General features: G+C 39.7%; 1 protein-coding gene across 2 annotated transcripts; it reads left to right on the forward strand.

The window, feature by feature from the left end:
• Positions 1–17,693: 17,693 nt before the first annotated feature.
• LOC115113211 (serine/threonine-protein phosphatase 2A 55 kDa regulatory subunit B delta isoform-like) lies at positions 17,694–23,186 on the forward strand. Of its 2 annotated transcripts, XM_029640597.2 has the most exons (10): positions 17,699–17,880; positions 18,047–18,121; positions 19,584–19,681; positions 20,352–20,517; positions 20,599–20,711; positions 20,824–21,001; positions 21,152–21,316; positions 21,427–21,596; positions 22,085–22,176; positions 22,275–23,186. In XM_029640597.2, exons 1-10 carry the CDS (start codon positions 17,874–17,876, stop codon positions 22,552–22,554), a joined length of 1,344 nt encoding a protein of 447 aa, XP_029496457.1. In that variant the 5' UTR covers positions 17,699–17,873; the 3' UTR covers positions 22,555–23,186. The 2 variants fall into 2 exon arrangements, with proteins under 2 accessions (XP_064868863.1, XP_029496457.1); XM_065012791.1 differs by having other exon boundaries at positions 17,694–17,880; positions 20,352–20,711.
• Positions 23,187–25,842: the final 2,656 nt, after the last annotated feature.

The following is a 25,842-nucleotide window of genomic DNA, read 5'->3' on the forward strand; positions in this document are numbered from 1 at the left end:
CGTTTGTGAAACGCAGATGGAGAAACTGTACTTAATTACCGAGACAGACTGTGTTTGTGCTCCTTAAGCTACTTAATTCAATTAGCAACATTATTAGCATTGTGTAACATTTGTGACATCATTTACACTGGTGTTGTTTAAATGATTTATTCAAGTAAATTGGTGACAAAATAACAGTGCAACTTATTGCACTTTATGCAACATTTAAAAATATATTAGCATCAGAAAAGCATGTAGCTACAGTATGCTGCCAAACACATTACAGTAATGACAGAGTACAACACTAAGTACAAACACCATCTGATAAGCCACAGGTTTATCAAGCTCCATTTCTTCAATAAAGAACCATTCAAAATGAGTGCTTGTGCCCTGAAATGCTGTCAGAAATGTGGTCTGGAAGTCTATGGTGTACATGAACTCGTCAGGGTGGACCAGTTCAATGTGGAAGTGTAACCATTTCACTGCAATTGAACCTGCACATATAAGTGTTATGAAAGGTCCCTGTGGCCCCCTGATCTTTTGACATGGATTTGAAGACTTTCTACTTTATTAACTACTAAGCCCTTTATGCTTGTCCTATATTGTGGCATGTTACGAGCCAATACTTCATTGTCTAGCATTATTGAGAGTCAGGGTACACACAATCTCCACCATTTCCCCAGAGTGAGGTCATGGCGGTAGGAAGAAAAGATCCAAGTGCAATTTAACCCCTCTTTTTTTCTTATCTGTTGTTATAACAGAAGGATTCCAATAGGCCAGGGGATGGATTGACCTTTTTCGGGTGCCGTTAATTCAAAATTAAAACAAAAATATTTTGAGGACTTCAGTATCTGCTTTATCTTCACTGATATAGTGACCATTTATGTTGATTGTCAAACAACAACAAAAAGAGGTCACAGTCCTATTTATTAATTGTTAGCACTAGAAACATCTTAAAATGTTCCCTGTAAAAAATTGTCTTAAAAGTAGGTGAGATGAAACTAAATGTATTGTTTGCTCAATTGCATGGGTGGAATATGTTCATCTGAACATGTCATATACATAATGGTATTTAAAGAGTGTCTTGATTGGTCCTCCCTGTTTCTGCAACGTTTTATCAATGAGTCAAGTACACTAGCAGTTGATTCTTACCATACATACTGACCCATATGAATTTAAGGCAGTAAGTTGTTGACATTGTTTTAGACTGATCTTTCAAATGGCATTTATGCTATAAGAGGGCTATAAGGCTGCAAGAACTGTGAATAGTCAGTGACATAACGCCATCTAGTGGAATACAATGTGCTAAAGGGAATTATAGTCTCTTCTATCTTGTTGAAACTACAGTAGAGCATGAACATACAGTACCATTATGGAGCAATGTCTTGTGTGTGATTTAATAAAGCAGAAGAATACACATAGTCTATGTAATTATATACCCTACACATAGTCTATGTAATTATATACCCTACACATAGTATATGTAATTATATACCCTACACATAGTTTATGTAATTATATACCCTACACATAGTCTATGTAATTATATACCCTACACATAGTTTATGTAATTATATACCCTACACATAGTCTATGTAATTATATACCCTACACATAGTCTATGTAATTATATACCCTACACATAGTCTATGTAATTATATATCCTACACATAGTCGATGTAATTATATACCCTAAACATAGTCGATGTAATTATATACCCTACACATAGTCTATGTAATTATATACCCCACACAATAGTCTTTGTAATTATATACCCTACACAATAGTCTATGTAATTATATACCCTACACAATAGTCTATGTAATTATATACCCTACACAATAGTATATGTAATTATATACCCTACACATAGTCTATGTACAGTGCCTTGCAAAAGTATTCGCCCCCCTTGAACTTTGCGACCTTTTGCCACATTTCAGGCTTCAAACATAAAGATATAAAACTGTATTTTTTTGTGAAGAATCAACAACAAGTGGGACACAATCACGAAGTGGAACGACATTTATTGGATATTTCAAACTTTTTTAACAAATCAAAAACTGAAAAATTGGGCGTGCAAAATAGTCTATGTAATTATATACCCTACACAATAGTATATGTAATTATATACCCTACACAATAGTCTATGTAATTATATACCGTACACAATAGTATATGTAATTATATACCCTACACATAGTCGATGTAATAATATACCTTACGCATAGTCTATGTAATTATATACCCTACACAATAGTCTATGTAATTATATACCCTACACAATAGTATATGTAATTATATACCCTACACAATAGTATATGTAATTATATACCCTACACATAGTCTATGTAATTATATACCCTACACATAGTCGATGTAATTATATACCCTACACATAGTCTATGTAATTATATACCCTACACAATAGTATATGTAATTATATACCCTACACAATAGTATATGTAATTATATACCCTACACAATAGTCTATGTAATTATATACCCTACACAATAGTCTATGTAATTATATACCCTACACAATAGTATATGTAATTATATACCCTACACAATAGTATATGTAATTATATACCCTACACATAGTCTATGTAATTATATACCCTACACAATAGTCTATGTAATTATATACCCTACACAATAGTCTATGTAATTATATACTCTACACAATAGTATATGTAATTATATACCCTACACATAGTCTATGTACAGTGCCTTGCGAAAGTATTCGGCCCCCTTGAACTTTGCGACCTTTTGCCACATTTCAGGCTTCAAACATAAAGATATAAAACTGTATTTTTTTTGTGAAGAATCAACAACAAGTGGGACACAATCACGAAGTGGAACGACATTTATTGGATATTTCAAACTTTTTTAACAAATCAAAAACTGAAAAATTGGGCGTGCAAAATAGTCTATGTAATTATATACCCTACACAATAGTATATGTAATTATATACCCTACACAATAGTCTATGTAATTATATACCCTACACAATAGTATATGTAATTATATACCCTACACATAGTCTATGTAATTATATACCCTACACATAGTCTATGTAATTATATACCCTACACAATAGTCTATGTAATTATGTACCCTACACAATAGTAGTACCCTACACATAGTCTATGTATATATACCCTACACATAGTCGATGTAATTATATACCCTACACATAGTCTATGTAATTATATACCCTACACATAGTCTATGTAATTATATACCCTACACATGTAATTATATACCCTACACATAGTCTATGTAATTATATACCCTACACATAGTCTATGTAATTATATACCCTACACATAGTCTATGTAATTATATACCCTACACATAGTCCCCTACACATAGTCTATGTAATTATATACCCTACACATAGTCTATGTAATTATATACCCTACACATAGTCTATGTAATTATATACCCTACACATAGTCTATGTAATTATATACCCTACACATAGTCTATGTAATTATATACCCTACACATAGTCTATGTAATTATATACCCTACACATAGTCTATGTAATTATAGTCTACCCTACACATAGTCTATGTAATTATATACCCTACACATAGTCTCGATGTAATTATATATATACCCTACACATAGTCTATGTAATTATATACCCTACACATAGTCTATGTAATTATATACCCTACACATAGTCTATGTAATTATATACCCTACACATAGTCTATGTAATTATATACCCTACACATAGTCTATGTAATTATATACCCTACCCTACACATAGTCTATGTAATTATATACCCTACACATAGTCTATGTAATTATATACCCACATACTACAATTATATCTATGTAATTAATTATATACCCTACACATAGTCTATGTAATTATATACCCTACACATAGTCTATGTAATTATATACCCTACACATAGTCTATGTAATTATATACCCTACACATAGTCTATGTAATTATATACCCTACACATAGTCTATGTAATTATATACCCTACACATAGTCGATGTAATTATATACCCTACACATAGTCGATGTAATTATATACCCTACACATAGTCTATGTAATTATATACCCTACACATAGTCTATGTAATTATATACCCTGCACAATAGTCTATGTAATTATATACCCTACACATAGTCTATGTAATTATATACCCTACACATAGTCTATGTAATTATATACCCTACACATAGTCTATGTAATTATATACACACATAGTCTATGTAATTATATGTAATTATATACCCTACACATAGTCTATGTAATTATATACCCTACACATAGTCGTCTGTAATTATATACCCTACACATAGTCTATGTAATTATATACCCTATAGTCGATGTAATTATATACCCTACACATAGTCTATGTAATTATATACCCTACACATAGTCTATGTAATTATATACCCTACACATAGTACCCTATGTAATTGTAATTATATACCCTACACATAGTCTATGTAATTATATACCCTACACATAGTCTATGTAATTATATACCCTACACATAGTCTATGTAATTATATACCCTACACATAGTCGATGTAATTATATACCCTACACAATAGTCGATGTAATTATATACCCTACACATAGTCTATGTAATTATATACCCTACACATAGTCTATGTAATTATATACCCTACACATAGTCTATGTAATTATATACCCTGCACAATAGTCTATGTAATTATATACCCTACACAATAGTATATGTAATTATATACCCTACACAATAGTATATGTAATTATATACCCTACACATAGTCTATGTAATTATATACCCTACACAATAGTATATGTAATTATATACCCTACACATAGTCTATGTAATTATATACCCTACACATAGTCGATGTAATTATATACCCTACACATAGTCGATGTAATTATATACCCTACACATAGTCGATGTAATTATATACCCTACACAATAGTATATGTAATTATATACCCTACACATAGTCTATGTAATTATATACCCTACATATAGTCGATGTAATTATATACCCTACACAATAGTCTATGTAATTATATACCCTACACATAGTCGATGTAATTATATACCCTACACAATAGTCTATGTAATTATATACCCTACACATAGTCTATGTAATTATATACCCTACACATAGTCTATGTAATTATATACTCTACACATAGTCTATGTAATTATATACCCTACACATAGTCTATGTAATTATATACCCTACACAATAGTCTTTGTAGTACTTACGCATCTTGTGTGACCAACTGATCTTGTTAGGTAATATGAAATCAAATGTTATTTGTCACATGCAACAGGTATGGACTAACAGCGAAATGCTTACTTACGGGGTCCTTTTCCAACAATTCTAATATATGCCATTTAGCAGACGCTTTTATTCAAAAGTTTGGGGTTACTTAGAAATGTCCATGTTTTTGAAAGAAAAGCACATTTTTGACCATTAAAATAACATCAAATTGATCAGAAATACAGTGATGACATTGTTAATGTTGTAAATGACTATTGCAGCTGGAAATGACTGATTTTTAATGGAGTATCTACATCGGCGTACAGAGGCCCATTATCAGCAATCCTCACTCCTGTGTTCAAATGGCATGTTGCGTTAGCTAGTTTATCATTTTAAAAGGCTAATTGATCATTAGAAAACACCTTTGCAATTATGTTAGCACAGTTGAAACTGTTGTTCTGATTAAAGAAGCAATAAAACTGGCCTTCTTTAGACCAGTTTAGTACCTGGTGCATCAACATTTGTGGGTTCGATTACAGGCTCAAAATGGCCAGAAACAAAGACCTTTCTTCTGAAACTGTCACATTCTGACCTTAGTTCCTTTGTGATGTCTTTGTTTTAGTATGGTCAGGGCTTGAGTTTGGTGGGCAGTCTCTGTTCTTTTTTCTATGATTTGGTATTTCTGTGTTTGGCCTGGTATGGTTCTCAATCAGAGGCAGCTGTCAATCGTTGTCCCTGATTGAGAACCATACTTAGGCAGCCTGTTTTCACCCTTGGCTACGGGGAGTATCCAGCCAGGTAGGGTTGTGCAGGCTCGGTGCTCGAGACCTCCAGTGTGCCTCCACGGTCCGGCCTATCCGGTGCCTCCTCCACGCACCAGGCCTCTGGTGGCAGCCCCCCGCACCAGGTTGTCTCTCCGTCTCCTCCCTACAGGTGCTCCCGCCTATCCAGCGCTGCCAGAGTCTCCCGTCTGTCCTGAGCTGCCAGAGCCTCCCGTCCTGAGCTGCCAGAGTCTCCCGTCTGTCCAGAGCTGCCAGAGTCTCCCGTCTGTCCAGAGCTGCCAGAGTCTCCCGTCTGTCCAGAGCTGCCAGAGTCTCCCGTCTGACCTGAGCTGCCAGAGTCGCCCGTCAGTCCTGAGCTGCCAGAGTCGCCCGTCTGTCCTGAGCTGCCAGAGTCGCCCGTCTGTCCCGAGCTGCCAGAGTCGCCCGCCAGTCAGGAGCTGCCAGAGCCGCACGCCAGTCAGGAGCTGCCAGAGCCGCCCGCCAGTCAGGAGCTGCCAGAGCCGTCCGTTACTCCGAAGCTGCCGGAATCACCCATCACTCCGGCGCTGCCGGAATCGCCCTTCACTCCGGTGCTGCCGGAGTCTCCCGCCTGTCCGGTGCTGCCGGAATCTCCCGTCCATTCGGGACCTGTTGCTAGGGTCCCCAGTCCGAGGTTGGCAGCGAGGGTCGCCGCTCGAAAGGCGCCATGGAGACGGGTTAAGAGGCAGACAAAGACAATGGTGGAGTGGGGTCCACGTCCCGCGCCAGAGCCGCCACTGCGGACAGATGCCCTCCCAGACCCTCCCCTATAGGTTCAGGTTTTGCGGCCGGAGTCTGCACCTTTGGGGGGGAGGGGTACTGTCACATTCTGACCATAGTTCCTTTGTGATGTATTTGTTTTAGTATGGTCAGGGCGTGAGTTGGGTGGGCAGTCTCTGTTCTTTTTTTCTATGATTTGGTATTTCTGTGTTTGGCCTGGTATGGTTCTCAATCAGAGGCAGCTGTCAATCGTTGTCCCTGATTGAGAACCATACTTAGGCAGCCTGTTTTCACCTTTGAGTTGTGGGTGATTATACTTTCTGTTTAGTGTGTGTTCCACCTGACGGAGCTGTTTCGGTTGTGTTTTTGTTTCTTTGTTAGATGTTGTTCAGTTTAAATAAATAACATGAACAAGTACCACGCTGCACTTTGGTCCTCACCTTCTTCCACCGACGACTGTTACAGAAACTCATCAGTCTATTCTTGTTCTGAGAAATGAAGGCTATTCCATGCGAGAAATTGTCAAGAAACTGAAGATCTCATACAACGCTGTGTACTACTCCCTTAACAGAACAAAGCAAACTGGCTCTAACCAGAATAGAAAGAGGAGTGGGAAGCCCCGGTGCACAACTGAGTAAGAGGACAAGTACATTAGAGTGTCTAGTTTGAGAAATAGACGTCTCACATGTCCTCAACTGGCAGCTTCATTAAATAGGACCTGCGAAACACCAGTCTCAGGTCTCCCGAGTGCTGCAGTGGTCTGAGGCACTGCATTGCAGTGCTAGCTGTGCTACTAGAGATTCTGTTTCGAGTCCAGGTTCTGTCGCAGCCGGCCGCGACCGGGAAACCCATGGGGCGGCGTGCAATTGGCCCAGCATCGTCTGGGTTAGGGGAGGGTTTGGCCGGCAGGGATGTCCTTGTCCCATTGCGCCCTAGCGACTCCTTCGGTGGGCCGGGCTCAGTGCACGCTGACACGGTCGCCAGATGTACGGTGTTTCTTCCGACACATTAATGTGACTAGTTTCCAGGTTAAGTGGGCATTGTGTCAAGAAGCAGTGTGGTTTAGTTGGGTTGTGTTTCGAAGGACGCACGGGTCCGTACAGGAGCTGAAGCGATGAGACAAGACTGAGTCCGTACAGGAGCTGAGTCCATACAGGAGCTGCAGCGATGAGACAAGACTGTAACTACCAATTGGATACCACAAAATTGGGGATAAAAAGGGGTAATATATAAAACAATTTTTTAAATAAAAAACACCAGTCTCAACGTCAACAGTGAAGAGGAAACTCCGGGATGCTGGCCTTCTAGGCAGAGTTGCAAAGCAAAAGCCATAACTCAGACTGGCCAATAAAAATAAAAGATTAAGAAAGGCAAAAGAACACAGACACTGGTCAGAGGAACTCTGCCTAGTAGGCCAGCATCCCGGAGTCGCCTCTTCACTGTTGACATTGAGACTGGTGTTTTGCGGGCACTATTTAATGAAGCAGCCAGTTGAGGACTTGTGAGGCATCTGTTTCTCAAACTAGACACACTAATGTACTTGTCCTCTTGCTCAGTTGTGCATCAGGGCCTCCCACTCCTCTTCCTAGTCTGGTTATAGCCAGTTCTGTGAGGGGAGTAGTAGACAGCGTTGTACGAGCGTTGTACGAGATCTTCAGTTTCTTGCCAATTTCTCGCATGGAATAGCCTTCATTTCTCAGAACAATAGACTGACGAGTTTCAGAAGAAAGGTCTTTGTTTCTAGACAGTTTTAGCCTGTAATCGAACCCACAAATATTGATGCTCCAGATACTCAACTAGTCTAAAGAAGGACAGTTTAATTGCTTCTTTAATCAGAACAAGAGTTTTCAGCTGTGCTAACATACGTAACTGCAAAAGTGTTTTCAAATGATCAATTAGCCTTTCAAAATAATAAACTTGAATTAGCTAACACAACGTGCCATTGGGACACAGGAGTGATGGTTGCTGATAATGTGCCTCTGTACACCTATGTAGATATTCCATTGAAAATCAACAGTTTCCAGCTGCAATAGTCATTGACAACATTAACGATGTCTACACGGTATTTCTGATCAATTTTATGTTATTTTAATGGACAAAAAATGTGCTTTTCTTTCAAAAACATGGACATTTCTAAATGACCCCAAACTTTTGAACTGTAGTGTACATTTTAAGTATGGGTGGTCCATGGGAGTTGAACACACTATCCTGATGTAGCAAGTGCCATTCTCTACCAACTGAGCTAAAGAAGACCACTGATTCAAATAAATAAATAAACAAACAAACAGAATATTATCTTCCAAGCTGTTATAGCAACCCATAGGGCTCTTTAGTAGGTCTGCAGTAAGGACAGTTTTGAAGGCAATACATATATTTACTCTGCCGTCAAGGCCAATTTAACAAGCCAGACCAATATCAAATCCTCAGGTCTCATATATTTCTCAGTTTCTCCTCTCTGCTTGCAAGAGGAGAGTAGAAAAAAAACAACAATAGAGAAATAATATGAAAAGCACAGAAGCCAAATAAGAGTCAGTACTGAACAATTGATTGTGTTTGTCTTTGCTGTTGTATGTAAAGACCAAGGGTTGGACAGAGCTCATGCCCATGAGCTGACCAGACAGGTCCAGTCGATTGCGTCTGAGACTGACCAGGAGCAAGGGGGAGGGGTTGGTGGAATGGAGGAATGGGATACAGTGAATCCAGAAAGTTTCATTTATCTCTGTGATACTATATTGTGTGTTTTCATTTAGCTGCTCAAGTGACCAGAGGCTTCTTCACTGGGGCACAAAACACTGAATATTGTATACATTAGCCTCCACAAGTATTCCGTTAGTCTCTCTCGACAAACATTCATACACATCTAGCTTGAGATTTTAATGGCTCATTAAAGCATACCAAGGTGGTTTAACATGATGGTTCAATTTGACTTGATACTGATCACATGTTTTTTTTCTAATTGCACAACTGTATGGTTTAGTCAGTAAATTAAAGTATGTTATGAGGCATGGTTGCATTAATAGATAATAGAAACATCTACCTAAGGGAATCATATGTGTATGCAGTCATGTAGTATGAAAAGATACCCACTGACGGCTATGGAGTGAGACAATGTTGTTGCTGAGGGGCCTAAGTAACACACAGTAAGCTGTGTTCTAAGATAAAAACAATGTCTCACCTTTATTGTGAGTGTGCCAGTAATGAGGCATATTGTTCTGGGGAAAATGGCAACTTCTCCTGAGGCGCCATGTCTACTGAATGTGGCCCTGATCCTTGATAAAACAGAAGGCTCACCAATCAATCTCTCTAGGCTTGCCCACAGCCAGAGAATGCCCCGATGTCACATGTTTGCCTTGCATCATAGTAACAATTTAACACACAGACAGCAGAGTAACCATCCTCAAGCAGCCTCCAGCTTTCCTATAATTCATTCCCAAAGGCATGGGGAACTATCGAAGTCAACTATCAAATAGTTAATGGAGGCATGGAAAAAAGTCAATACCTCTCGTTATACCTTACAGAGGTGAAGGAACCCCATATGCACGCAGACATATGCACGCACACACACACACACACACACATGAACACACACAGACACATAGGCTTTGGAAAAATGAAACCCTGGACTATTATAGTAAACATTATTGCTGCCTTGTATGAAGATGTGAAATTGGTGTTTTTAATTTATGACCCATCAAATGAGTGGAGATTTTTGAGTGAAGAAATACATTTAAATAACTTAGAATAATGTATCCAAATGTCCACTAGATGTCCCTTGTGCACCATGTAACACTGTAGGCTATATCTCTCCAAAGTGGGACTCAAATTAATAAAATGTTTTGTTTTGATAGGCTTAAAGTAACTGTTCAGTTAAAATCTTATGTTTAAAAGCTCATAATATGTCAACGCTCATTCTATTAATATATTTTATATTACCAACTGGGGTCATTTTGACCCCAAGAAAAAACTATGTGAAAAGCAACAATTATAGACAAATCTAAAATTAATTCTTATCAAAATGTCATTAGACATGTAAATAATGTTATCAAAAAAAGAACAAAACAGAATGTTGTTTTAGCAAATATACAGTTAAATTGCATATTCTGTAAAACTAAAATTGAAATGTTTTCCTTAAATAATGTGCATCTTTTTTCCAAAGTAGGATCCACACTAGTACTAAAGAGCGGAAATTATTATTATTGTATTATTTTTATTGTCACATACACCGGATAGATGCAGTGAAATGTACCATCATTTGATTGTAGTATCATTTAATTTTTAGAATGTTAAAGTCAATTTCAATTGTATCTTATTTATGTGGTACAAACCATTTTCATTTAAAGGGGAGGTACACTAAAGTTTTAAATATACTTCATTTTATTGACATTCATCCTGAAAGAGAATGACCAAAAATATGGATTTGTTTTCTTTATTTAGTTTCCCTAAAACCAACATTAGCATTGCTGTTAGTGAAACAATGGGAGTGGTAGGGCCTATGTCAGGAGGCTTCAAAATGCATGTGCAAATCTTCAGAGTTACTTCAAAGCAAATGTTGTAGCAAACCAAATACCATATCAACTTGCACATATGGAATATTGGAGGATATTATAGGACATCTGGTATTTAAATAACATTTTCCGTATAATAACTATTTTTCAGAGAATAAACATAAATACAGCACAATGTGTTCATTCAGAGGGAAGCTGGTTTCTGTATTGTAGTTCTACCAAGTATTTATACCACTGACAGACTTGTATTCATTTTTTTGACCTCAACTAAGCATGTACAGTAGCAGTTAAAAGTTTGGACACAACTACTCATTCAATGTCTTTTCTTTATTTTTACTATTTTCTACATTGTAGAATAATAGTGAAGACATCAAAACTATGAAATAACACATATGGAATCATGTAGTAATCAAAAAGGTGTTAAACAATTCTAAATATATTTCAGATTTTAGATTCTTCAAAGTAGCCACCCTTTGCCTTGATATAAGCTATACACAATCTTGGCATTCTCTCAACCAGCTTCATGAGGAATGTTTTTCCAACAGTTTTGAAGGAGTTCCCACATATGCTGTGAACTTGGCTGCTTACCCTTCACTCTGCGGTCGGACTCATCCCAAACCATCTCAATTGGGTTGAGGTGGGGTGATTGTGGAGGCCAGGTCATCTAATGCAGCACTCCATCACTCTCCTTCTTGGTCAAATAGCACTTACACACCCTGGAGGTGTTTTGGGTCATTGTCCTGTTGGAAATTAAATTATAGTCCTACTAAGCGCAAACAAGATGGGATGTCGTATCGCTGCAGAATGCTGTGGTAGCCATGATGGTTAAGTGTGCCTTGAAATCTAAATAAATCCCCAACAGTGTCACCAGCAAACCACCTCGACAAAATCACACCTCCTCCTCCAAGCTTCACGGTGGGAACCACACGTGTGGAGATCATCCGTTCACCTACTCTGCATCTCACAAAGACACGGCGGTTGGAACCAAAAATCTCAAATATGGACTCATCAGACCAAAGGACAGGTTTCTACCAGTCTAATGTCCATTGCTTGTGTTTCTTGGCCCAAGCAATACTCTTCTTATTATTGGTTTCCTTTAGTAGTGGTTTCTTTGCAGAAATTCAACCATGGAGGCCTGATTTACGCAGTCTCCTCTGAACAGTTGATTTTGAGATGTGTCTGTTACTTGAACTCTGTGAAGCATTTATTTGGGCTGTAATCTGAGGAGCAGTTAACGCTAATGAACTTATCCTCTGCAACAGCGGTAACTCTGGGTCATGCTTTCCTGTGGCGCTCCTCATGAGAACGTGTTTCATCATAGCGCTTGATGGTTTTTGCATCTGCACTTGAACAAACGTTCAAAGTTCTTGAAATTTTCCGGATTGTCTGACCTTCATTTCTTAAAGTCATGATGGACTGTCATTTCTCTTTGCTTATTTTTTATTTATTTATTATTATTTTTGTTTGAAGTTTTATCCCTTTTCTCCCCAATTTCGTGGTATCCAATTGTTAGTAGTTACTATCTTGTCTCATCGCTACAACTCCCGTACGGGCTCGGGAGAGACGAAGGTCGAAAGCCATGCGTCCTCTGAAACACAACCAAACCAAGCCGCACTACTTCTTTAACACAGCGCGCATCCAAACGGGAAGCCAGTCGGAGAAAACACCGTGCACCTGGCGACCTGGTTAGCGTGCACTGCACCCGGCCCGCCACAGGAGTCCTCTCTTTGCTTATTTGAGCTGTTATTGCCATAATATGGACTTGGTCTTTTACCAAATACGGCTATCTTCTGTATAGCAACCCTACCTTGTCACAACACAACTGATTGGCTCAAACTCATTGAGAAGGAAATAAATTCTACAAATGAACTTTTAACAAGGCACACCTGTTAATTGAAATGCATTCTAGGTGATGACCTCATGAAGCTGGTTGAGAGAATGCCAAGAGTTTGCAAAGCTGTCATCAAGTTAAAGATTGGCTACATTGAAGAATCTCAAATATAAAATATATTTTGATTTGTTTAACACTATTTTGGTTACTACATTATTCCATATGTGTTATTTAATAGGTTTGATGTATTCACTATTATTATACAATGTAGAAAATAGTAAAAATAAAGAAAAAACATTGAATGAGTAGGTCTGTCCAAACCTTTGACTGGTACTATCCATATTTTTTGTCAAGGTGAGTGGTGAGAAGAGATTCGTCCAGCCCATTGGGTATCTCACTACATCCCCATATGCCATGTCTTGAAATATGCAGACATACAGATTACAAGTTTGTATTGTAATACTTCTGGCAGCCAACTTTCTAGCTCCACCCATAACTATTGGACATTATTGAGTCATTGTTAGTTAACACTTAAAACATTACTCTGCCATTGTGCTGTAGAATTTGTGAATTTTGTCTCTTCTGTAATACATTTTGTACATTAGTTTACACAGTTTACACTTAGTCTACACTTCAAATTGAAATGTTAAGATATTTAACTTTTAAGTTGCATGTATTTGAAAATATCTACATTGGTCAGTCCAAAATTGCTTTTTAATTCTGTCATGGAAATAAAAGTATTTCCTGTTACTAAGTAATTTACGATTTCCATGCCTCTAGTTTTCCAAGGATTGTTCCATCGAGTTTTTTTAGGGAGGGATATTGGTTCCTGTAGAATACACTAGTATGGTGTATAGTATATACAAATGTATGTGGACACCCCTCAAATTAGTGGATTTGGCCATTTCAGCCACACCCGTTGCTGACAGGTGTATAAAATCGAGCAAACAGCCATGCAATCTCCATTGATAAACATTGGCAGTAGAATGGCCTTATTGAAGACCTCAGTGACATTCAGCATGGCACCGTCATGTCACATCCTGATGTTTCACCTGTCTTGTGCTTCTCTCCACACCCCACCAGGTGTCTCCCATTTTCCCCTGTGTAATTATACCTGCGTTTTCTGTTGATCTGTTCCCAGTTTGTCTTGTCAAGTCTTACCAGCGTGTTTTCCAGTATATCTAGGTTCTGTTTTCTAGTCCTCCCGGTTCTGACCATTCTACCTGCTCTGAGCCTGCCTGCCGTTCTGTCCTATATTGAAGCTGTCTTGGATTACTGACCCCTGCCTGCCCTGGACCTGCCGTTTGCCTGCCTCCTGTTTTGTAATAAACATCTGAGAATCAAACTGTCTGCTTCCTGTGTCTGCATCTGGGTCTTATCCTGAGTTGTGTTGGTCATAGGATGCCACCTTTCCAACAAATCAATTCATCAAATTTCTGCCCTGCTAGAGCTGTCACGATCAACTGTTGTTATTGTGCAGTGGATACGTCTAGGAGCAACAACGGCTCAGCCACGGAGTGGTAGGCCACACAAGCTCACAGAATGGGACCGTCAGGTGCTGAAGCGCGTAGCGTGTAAAAATCATCTGTCCTCAGTTGCGGCATATGAACAGTACGAACCGACATGAGTAAAACATTTAAACCTGTAAACCCTTGCAAGGCTGCAGAACCAGACGGCATCCCCAGCCGCGTCCTCAGAGCATGCGCAGACCATTTGGCTGGTGTGTTTTCGGACATATTAAATCAATCCCAGTCTGCTGTTCCCAAATGCTTCAAGAGGGCCACCATTGTCCCTGTTCCCAAGAAAGCTAAGGTAACAGAGCTAAATGACTACCTCCCCGTAGCACTCACTTCCGTCATCATGAAGTGCTTTGAGAGACTAGTCAAGGACCATATCCCCTCCACCCTACCTGACACCTTAGACCCACTCCAATTTGCTTACAGTCCAAATAGGTCCACAGACGACGCAATCTCAACCACACTGCACACTGCCCTAACCCATCTGGACAAGAGGAATACCTATGTGAGAATGCTGTTCATCGACTACAGATCAGCATTTAACACCATAGAACCCTCCAAACTCGTCATCAAGCCTGAGACCTTGGGTCTCGACCCCGCCCTGTGCAACTGGGTACTGGACTTCCTGACGGGCCGCCCCCAGGTGGTGAGGGTAGGTAACAACATCTCCACCCCGCTGATCCTCAACACTGGGGCCCCACAAGGGTGCGTTCTGAGCCCTCTCCTGTACGCCCTGTTCACCCACGACTGCATGGCCATGCACGCCTCCAACTCAATCATCAAGTTTGCGGATGACACTACAGTGGTAGGCTTGATTACCAACAACTACGAGACGGCCTACAGGGAGGAGGTGAGGGCCCTCGGAGTGTGGTGTCAGGAAAATAACCTCACACTCAACATCAACAAAACAAAGGAGATGATTGTGGACTTCAGGAAACAGCAGAGGGAGCACCCCCCTATCCACATCGATGGGACAGTAGTGGAGAGGGTAGTAAGTTTTAAGTTCCTCGGGGTACACATCACGGACAAACTGAATTGGTCCACCTACACAGACAGCGTCGTGAAGAAGGCGCAGCAGCGCCTCTTCAACCTCAGGAGGCTGAAGAAATTTGTCTTGTCACCAAAAGCACTCACAAACTTCTACAGATGCACAATCGAGAGCATCCTGTCGGGCTGTATCACCGCCTGGTACGGCAACTGCTCCGTCCACAACCGTAAGGCTCTCCAGAGGGTTGTGAGGTCTGCACAACGCATCACCGGGGGCAAACTACCTGCCCTCCAGGACACCTACACCACCCGATGTCACAGGAAGGCCATAAAGATCCTCAAGGACCACAACCACCCGAGCCACTGCCTGTTCTCCCCGCTATCATCCAGAAGGCGAGGTCAGAAAACTCTCCAGTAATTTTTTGGAGTGGTTGAAAGACGAGTTTTAATGACTCCAACCTAAGTGTATGTAAACTTCCGACTTGTGACCAATGTTCAATGACTATGTACATACTGTAGGGCAGCATTCTCTAAGAAGCAGGGTTAAGTACAGGGTGGTAGCCGGCTAGTAACAGTGACACTAAAGTTCAGGGCAGGCTACTGGGCGCCTTCTTCATACTGTCTGTGCGGATGGACAGTTTCAGTTTGTCAGTGATGTCCTTTACCGACACTGTTTTTACTTGAATTGCATTACAAACACTTTTAAAGGTAGGCCTATGTTACATTTCAATGTACAACCATACATTCCACTTTAATTCAGTCATCAACATTATTAAGGGTGAGGATCAATCCAGTTTTTCTGTTGTCTCAATGAAGTTGCAAGGAGTAGGGCCGAGCCTAAATGACTCAAACATAGACAAAACTGTCTACAGTTAGGGATGGATGGATGGGAGGATGGAACTGAGTGAGTGGGAAATGGAGTCCATTGAGACAGCAAGAATGAGATGTATATCAGGAGAAGTGCAGTATTATCATAAGAAGATGCATATTTGGATTACGGAGGAGGAATGGAGGGAAAAAGAGAGGAAGAGGGTGAGCTTGAATTGGTTAAAGAATTAGGGAAAAAATGAGATGGTTTGATAGAATAATGGTGGTAGTGGTAAATGTGAAAGTGGACTGGAGGGGAAGATTCTCTGTGTTTGTGCTGCTCGTTGTTTGGTGCGATGCAGACAGGGTGTCCCGAATGGAGAAACAGAAGAGTCGTTGTCTGTTTTTTTTTAGTTTGATGTTGAGTCGTTGCTTGACAAAGTGATGTTAGGATATATCAGTTATCCCGTACAAGCTTTTGTACAGAATACATTACGTTGTTACAAGGTGTCAAGCTTATGGGCATGTGGCAGGAGTGTTTAGGAGGGAGGTTCCTAGGTGTGAGAAGTATGCAGAAGGGTATGAGACAAAGGTATGTGTAACATTAGGGTAAGAAGCAGTATGTTTTAATTGTAGGGATGCCCATGGGCCTGGGAATCAAAAATGTCCGGTGACAGAGAGGCAGGTTGAGGTTACCAGGGTTAGAGTAGTGCAGAAGTTACGACATGCTGAGGCAGTGAATAAAGTTGAGGAAGATGGGTCAAGGGGGAGGGATCCTAAGAGGAATGGTGTGAGTAGTAGATCTGTACCAGTGCAAAGGGATAGGCCTACAAGTGATATATGGTTCAGTAAGATTGGGTTTTTCTTGTGTTTTATAGCAATGATTATCAACTGTACTGCAGGGATGGAACATACAGTAAGTCGCAGAAAATTGAGGTTGTGGTGGCAGCTGCAGACATGTATTTGGGTGTAAGAGATTTGAAGTATGAAGAGTTACAGGGTATGTTGAGTGGTGGTGTCCCATCCTTTCAGGCTGTTGGCTTGAGGTATGACTCAATAGATTTAGTGGAGTAGGGTGGTGGGTTTTAATGCGTGTAGGGCTATGGTAGGGTATTTGTTGGTTTATAAGCAAAGTAAAAGGGAGATATACTCCAGTCTAGTTGGTGGCGGTAATGCAACATTTATTGGATGCCAACCGCCGTTAAAACTCATCAAAGAAGATGGATGGATTGACGGATGGTGGGGGTCTGGATAGATACCTGAAAGATGCTTGGAGGCATGTCGAAATAACGTCATTGTGTCACGCAATGTGCGCCATTTTGGATGGGGGAAAAAAATCACAGACGATTTCCGTGATCTGATCCCGACTCTTCACCTTGCTTGTGGATGTTGACTATTTTTACCCCATGCAAGTTACATTGGTTGAATAAGCAGTGTTCAGTAATAGCCAACTCTGCTAAATGAAACAATGGCAGGTAAGCTACTTTTGCAGCTAGGAAAGGGTCCCCATACCACTCACTCGTTGCTGTGTGGCCTGAATGCAAGTTTTAACTTGGCTAGCTAGCGTTAACTGACAACACATCATTTGACTAAATGGGTTGGTGAACTGGCGCTAATTATTCCAATATTGTTGTTATGCAGGAGTTGCCGGTGGAAATGACTTTCAGTGGTGTTTCTCACAAGTGAAGGGGGCAATAGATGAAGATGTTGCGGAAGGTGAGTAGCTAATGGTAGCTAGCTAAACGTAAGCGTTTGAGCTCAAATGTGATACTGTTAGCTAACTTCCGCCAACTACGCCTTTGAACTGACTGTCTTTTCAAGAACAAAATGTCATGACACTGCATGTATATAAGGAGCACTGCTGGGCAACGCGGAGTTTGTTTTTCTGACTAACTAACGTTATCTTAGCTGGCTTCTCTTGCTTACGTTCGGCTAGCATTAGCAAGCTAACGGTATAACTACCCAAACAACTGTCCCCCAGTAACTTATGTCCCGCACATTTATGTATTATATAATACGATTTAGGCAGTCAAGAGTACGTATTAGATATTTTATTTTTTGTAGGCTAGTAAGATAAATATACTGTCGTAAACTAACGAGTCATCTTGCTAGCGTAGTTATTAAGTTAGCTAGTGTGGGTGCGATTTGTCAATGACGTCAAAGGTCTGCGTCGAACATGGCAAGTATACCGTTTAAAATTGAATTTCTATACATTTTGAAGAATACAAATGTGTTACAAAAATCTATGCGTCCTTCTTAAAAATTCTAACACAAAACATCACAAACAGAACAGAAACACTTACAGGGTTTTTACATTCAAATACATTTGAATAGCTTAGTGTATCAATTGATTTCATTGCCTTCATATTGTTACAGAGAATAGTATGCAATGTTGTAAAGTAATTATTTAAATCTACTTTGAAAAATACATGTTATGATGTAATATTTCGCAATAATTATATTCAAATGAATCTCTAACTTTTTGTTATTATCAAAAAACTAAAAGAACCTCACAAGCTTGCAGATGGATGTCCCTACCAAATCTTTTACCCAAGTCCAGCTGAAGATCCACCCAGAACGTAGTCACATACACACATTGGAAATACAAATGCCCCAAGTGATTCTGGCCCAGATGGACAAAATGTACATTTCTCATAAACATTTCTAATATATTTACTGATACTACGAGTTGCTTTAAAGAGTGTTTCCCTCACTTTGTTTGTGAGCACATATTTGTATAATAAAGTACTGGTGCTTTTATGACAACTGTGAACTAGAAGGGAAAAAAACAAGGTCAAATCATTACGTCTGTGATCTGCAGGTCCTTAAGTCGGGGGTCTAAAAAAGTTTCCGACTTGGAATTCTGAGTTGGATGACCGTTCAAAATGATTTCCCCAGTCGGAGCTACTTTTTATCCCAAGTTTCCAGTTGTTTTGAACGCGGCATACATTCTGATAGGGAGAGAGTCACATTTGTGTGTTTCATTCTTTCAAAGTAGAGGTAGAAATGCACAAACTGCTCTGTCGACTACATTGCATAGTGTGCACCCATGTTTCACCATTACTGTTTTTTGTACCAGGTGTCATTTTGCTGATGTGTGTCTATTGTATAAGGATAACCCTTATACACTTAATCATGCTCCAGAATCCAGATTTAATGGTACATGTCCTCCTTTCAGCGGATATCATCTCAACGGTTGAATTCAACCATTCTGGAGAGTTTCTAGCAACTGGAGACAAGGGAGGCAGAGTTGTCATATTTCAACATGAACAGGAGGTGAATTTTGTAATTACCAACTACATTTATTTTCAGAAACACTAGCTAAGTTTCCATCCAATTGGCGACAGATTGTCATGCAAATATTCTAAATCCGCTTTTTTCCCAACAGAGATGATTCCATCAAATTGACTTGTTGCGGCTAAAAGGCTGTGCGTGATGACGTAGTGCACATAAAAATTACTTTTGCGGTTAAATTCCCATGTACAGGTTTGCATCCAATTTTCAACTCTACTGATGGTTTTGTCACAAAAAAAAGTTGCGTTTATAGCGAATGCACCCACTCTGGTATTGGCACGTGCACTCTACAGCTCGCAGGTATAGCCTAGGCTACATGAGATTATTATTGACAAAAGAGCAAGATTCCACTTCCATTTCTTGCATTTTACCGACACAAAGATCCCACCTTGTCTAGCGTATTTTGTTTTGTTGACGTTTGGAAAATTGACCGCCGAATTTGCTGGTTTCGTCAGACCTGTAATGACATTTTTATTTTTTATCCGTCGTTCTTTACTTGTTTAAAAAGGTTGGATGGAAATCTGGTTACTGACATACATGTTGGAGTTAGCTATGATAGGTTGTTATGGAAAGAAATTATGAAAATTCTAATTATCATATATGTTTAATATCTAAGTTTGACACGCAGTGCACATCTACTTTTCTCTTTCAGTGTAAAAATAGACCACACCTGCGAGGGGAATACAACGTCTATAGCACATTTCAGAGTCACGAACCTGAATTTGACTACTTGAAAAGTTTAGAAATTGAGGAAAAAATTAACAAAATAAGATGGTTACCCCAACAAAACTCTGCTCACTTTCTGCTCTCAACAAATGGTAAGAACATTTTGCTTGAACCTACTAAGCTTTTGGTTAGGTTGTCTTCAGCCTCAACATACACGTTTTTGTTTCATACAGATAAAACTATCAAATTGTGGAAGATCAGTGAACGAGACAAGCGGGCTGAGGGTTACAACTTGAAAGACGAAGACGGACGTCTCAGGGATCCCTTTAGAATTACCTCCCTGCGGGTTGGTTTAGTGTTGCTTAACCTTTAAGACTTCAGCAAACACTGTACAAGAACAAACACACGCAGCATGCTTATCGCTTCCACCTCTGAATAAATCTGTCCTGTGTTTATAGGTACCAGTTCTGATGCCCATGGATCTCATGGTAGAAGCAAGTCCTCGGAGGGTGTTTGCCAACGCTCATACATATCATATTAATTCCATTTCTGTAAATAGCGATCATCAAACGTACCTCTCCGCTGATGACCTAAGAATTAACCTATGGCACTTGGAAATCACTGACAGAAGCTTTAGTATCTTTTGTCTGAAAAATGATCTGTCCTGAAATCTTCAGCATCATGACTTTTAGATGCAAATGTTTGCTTTGTCCGAACTGCGCTGTATTAGCCTATATGAGCCTTTTAGACTCATTTCAGTTAATTTCCTTAACAGTGTGTTCTCAGACATTGTAGACATCAAGCCTGCCAACATGGAGGAACTGACAGAGGTGATCACAGCTGCTGAGTGCCAACCAAACCAATGCAATGTATTTGTGTACAGCAGTAGCAAAGGCACCATACGCCTCTGTGACATGCGAGCAGCAGCACTCTGCGATAGGCACACTAAGTGTGAGTATCCGTAGAGCCTTGTTCTCTGCATTCTAAATGATGTTCATTCAGAGATAAATGAGCTTTGATTGTCTGTCATTTTGAGTATCTCTCCATGTTTGTGATTGTAGTCTTTGAGGAGCCTGAGGATCCAAGCAGCAGGTCGTTCTTCTCTGAGATCATCTCGTCCATTTCTGACGTGAAGTTCAGTCACAGCGGGCGCTACATGATGACACGGGACTACCTCTCTGTCAAGGTGTGGGACCTCAACATGGAGAACAGGCCAGTCGAGACATATCAGGTACTAGGGCTGGGAATTATGAGGGACCTCACAATACAATATCGCTATACTTAGGTGCCAATACGATATGTATTGCAATTCTCACAATTCTATATGTATTGCGATTCGATGTTCCAAACATATTGCTCACCATACGTCTGCTGCATAGAGATGAGAGATAAAAAATAAATTCCCTATTTAAAAATAAGATGAAGAACAAGCTATGAAGGACAAATACTGAAGTTTTGGTGCAGGTACAGCCAACTAGTGCTAAAATAAAATTGCGATATTGTAAAAAAATAAAAATAATTATATCACGATATGCAACTATCCATTTTTCCCCCCAATCACTGTAAGGTACCTAGCTTGCTCTTCCTAGTGATAACACTACAACTAACATAATTTTCAGTGTGGTTTGCTTACCCACAATTATCGGGTTGGGTATAAGAAAAATAGTTAGAAAGACGCAATTATTTTCCAAATACACTAATCAACGTTCTCCCGTCCAGGTTCACGAATACCTTCGCAGCAAGCTCTGTTCATTGTATGAAAATGACTGCATCTTTGACAAGTTTGAGTGCTGCTGGAACGGTAGCGACAGGTGAGAAAACCTAGCACTTTCTCTGTTTAAGGCAATCTGCAACTACTACGTTGTTCTTTGGACAATTTTGAATTATTAATGTTTCTTTCATTTCTCAGTGCAATCATGACTGGCTCCTACAACAACTTCTTCCGGATGTTTGACCGCAACACCAGGAAGGACATTACACTGGAGGCCTCCAGGGAGAGCAGCAAACCGCGTGGCACACTCAAACCCCGCAAAGTCTCCACTGGAGGCAAGAGGAAGAAAGACGAAATTAGCGTGGACAGCCTGGATTTCAACAAGAAGATTCTGCACACCGCCTGGCACCCCAAAGAAAATGTCATCGCTGTGGCAGCCACCAACAACCTGTACATTTTCCAGGATAAGATCAACTAAAAAAATAATTGGGCTCCATCCTGAGGACAAGGCTTTACTGTTCCTGTGTAGTTAAGCCTAGTGGTTTATCCGTATCAGAAACTAACAGCCCTATCGTCCTCCTGGTGGCACTTTTCTCCTTTTGTTGCCGCAGGAGGTTGATTGGTCTGCCTGTTTTTTTATTTTGAGTCAGAGGTTGATTTTGCCTTGGGTGAATCGGTGCCAGGGCAGAGATCGGACCCGGAGAGCCCACCTTACTTTGAATCAATGGAACGGCACTCCCAAGAGGTCAAACTCTTGAACATTGGTGTTTGTGTTGACATTTTCAGCCTTTATTTCATAATCTAACAACCAAACTATGGAAAGCCCTGAAAATGACCTCTTGTTATTGTTATAACACCCTCTTTTGGACCTTTCTAAAACATGATATTTCCTGGGTTTTAGGCCTACCTGTTAACATTCCCCCATTGACCATGCATTCAGGCCAAAGCACTTGCAACAGGTCATGAATTTGGAAAGTGGACCTTTTTCTTTTCTCTACCCACTCCCTCCTATCTCCAATTTATCCCCCAGACATGGTAATCTCAATGACTGTATCTATTCAAGTACACCTTTATGGTGTCATCCACATAATAAAAGTAACTAAAACTACAGCTATGTGTTTTAATATTTAGAACTGTATTAAATCATGTTCTTAACTGCTTTGCATGTTTTTATGTTGTGGAGGTGGAAAAACATTCTGTCACACTGCGGTCTTTTCAGTAGTTCTCTCCAGCCATCTTCAAAGGAACTACTCCGACGTTTCAGAACCACCGATTGAGACCGATCATGTGCAAGTGTCGAGATATTTATTTGTGTTTCTCTCATTTAAGATCCAGGCTGGAAACTTCATGGGAGGAGATGCAAGACAAAGGGAATCTGCAGCCTTAATACCTACGTCTATCAATGACAGCTACTGGTTATGTCTCCAAATGTTTTACGAACCTTATGTGCATTATTTTTAAATTCTATTTTATAGATTTCTCATTACTGCTGCTATTTGTGGCTGTCTGTGAAAACACTAGGTATATAATTAGTCAGAGAAAGAGTACTGCACACCATACAGCTCTATTGATATACAGATTACCTCCAAAACATGGAAAGTTGATGGTTCTTCGTGTAGTAAGAGGACATTCCGACAAGCCTCTTACATGTGCCCTTATATCATTTATTGGGATCAAAAGTGCATACTTTGTTTTCCAAGTTACCAATGCAAAAATGAAGGTTGAATTGACATATGTACTGATTATAACATTAAAAACAGGAACACTGGTAATAAAGCATTTCTCTGTTTAATAATTAACATGGTGGCAATGTATTCATATGTTTATGTTGACCAAAGTTAAATAAAATCAAATAATGTTAATTTGCATTATGCCTCCATTAATTTAAACAGGTGAAATGAGTCTGATGACACTGTAGATGTCTATTCAGTAAGTTGAGGTGTTCAGAGAAAATTGTGGAATGATTTCAAATGCAGCAGGTAGCCTAGCGATTAAGAACTTTGCTGGTTCAAATCCTGAGACTAGGTGAAAAATCTGTCAATGTGCCCTTGAACAAGGCACTTAACCTGAATTGCTCACTCTGGCTAAGAGTGTCTGCTAAATAACTCAAACATACATTGTACTTTTTCAGTACTCATTTAAGTAATTTCTCAAAGAACATTAGTGAAGGAAATATTTCACAATTAATATTCATTCACATGAATCATTCCCTTGAGCATAACAATCAGGCAAACCACAAACTCGACATGCAAAAGATAATGAGAATAACATGAATGCCGATTGGCAGCCATCAATATAAAACAACATTCTAAATACTGCGAGGAACAGGGCAGCACAAAGCAGTTCCTGATTCAAGGCATTTCTGGGAGAAAGAAGCAGTACAAAGCATTCACCAAGGTGAAGAAGATAAGATTTGAGGCAATCAGCTAAAATTTCCCTTGATTCTGAAGTTGTCCCATTTTAAGGCATGCCAGCTGTATGATTCAAAGTTGTCTCATTTGAAGGCATGCCAGCTGTATGAGTCACAACAGGGGTGACTGGTGTCAGAACGCAGCATCAGCATCAGTAGGCGCTGAGACGTCTCCCAATGTATATCCTGAGAAGAATAGAAAGGTCATTTAAAAAGGTTCATTTGATTGAAGTAAAAATTCATCATGGCTGCAAATTTAAACCACCAGAATACTTTTTTATTTATTGTTATTTTTAATGGCTGCTGGATAATTTCATATGTGTTCGTAGGCATACAATTGAGCGGATGCTGCGCAGGTACACTGATTTGCAAACCAAATGGATGGTTTAGCGCAGTGGTTCCCAAACTTTTTATAGTCCTGTACCCCTTCAAAGATTCAACCTCCAGCTGTGTACCCTCTTGCACCAGGGTCAGCGCACTCTCAAATGTTGTTTTTTGCCATCATTGTAAGCCTGCCACACACACATTATACAATACATTCATTACATATAGGAATGATGTTTTAACCCAGCGTGTGAGAAGTGACAAAGAGCTCTTTTAGGACCAGGGCACAAATAATAATGATATATAATTTTGCTCTTTATTTAGCCCTCTTACATATAAAACCTTATTCATTCATCAAAAATTGTGAATAACTCACCACAGGTTAATGAGAAGGGTGTGCTTGAAAGGATGCACATAACTCTGCAATGTTGGGTTCTATTGGAGAGAGTCTCAGTCTTAAATCATTTCCCACACACAGTCTGTGCCTGTATTTCGTTTTCATGCTAGTGACGGCCTAGAATCCACTCTCAAATAAGTACGTGGTTGCAAAAGACATCAGTGTCTTAACACTGCGATTTTCCAAGGCAGGTTACTCTGAGCGCAGCCCTATCCAGAAATCTGGCAATGGCTTCTGATTAAATAACATTTTCACATAACCGCTTGTTGCAATTTCGATAAGGCTCTCTTGTTCAGATATCGGTAAATGGACTGGAGGCAGGGTATGAAAGGGATATTGAATATAGTTGCGGAGAGTCCCTGTAATCCTAGATTCAGATCATTCAGGCAAGAAAAAACATCACCCAGATGGGCCAATCGTGTGAGAAACACGTCATCATTGCAAGCGGTCAGACAAGTGAAAATTATGGTCAGTAAAGAAAACTTTAAGCTCGTCTCTAATTGTTTTTTTAAACGTGTCAATTACTTTCCCCCTTGATAACCGGCACACTTCTGTATGTTGTAAAAGCGTTGGTTGCTGCCCATATCATTGCGTAATGCAGAAAATACACGAGAGTTCAGGGGCCTTGCTTTATC

This window comes from Oncorhynchus nerka, linkage group LG28 (genome assembly GCF_034236695.1).
Source record: "Oncorhynchus nerka isolate Pitt River linkage group LG28, Oner_Uvic_2.0, whole genome shotgun sequence".
NCBI lineage: Eukaryota > Metazoa > Chordata > Actinopteri > Salmoniformes > Salmonidae > Oncorhynchus > Oncorhynchus nerka.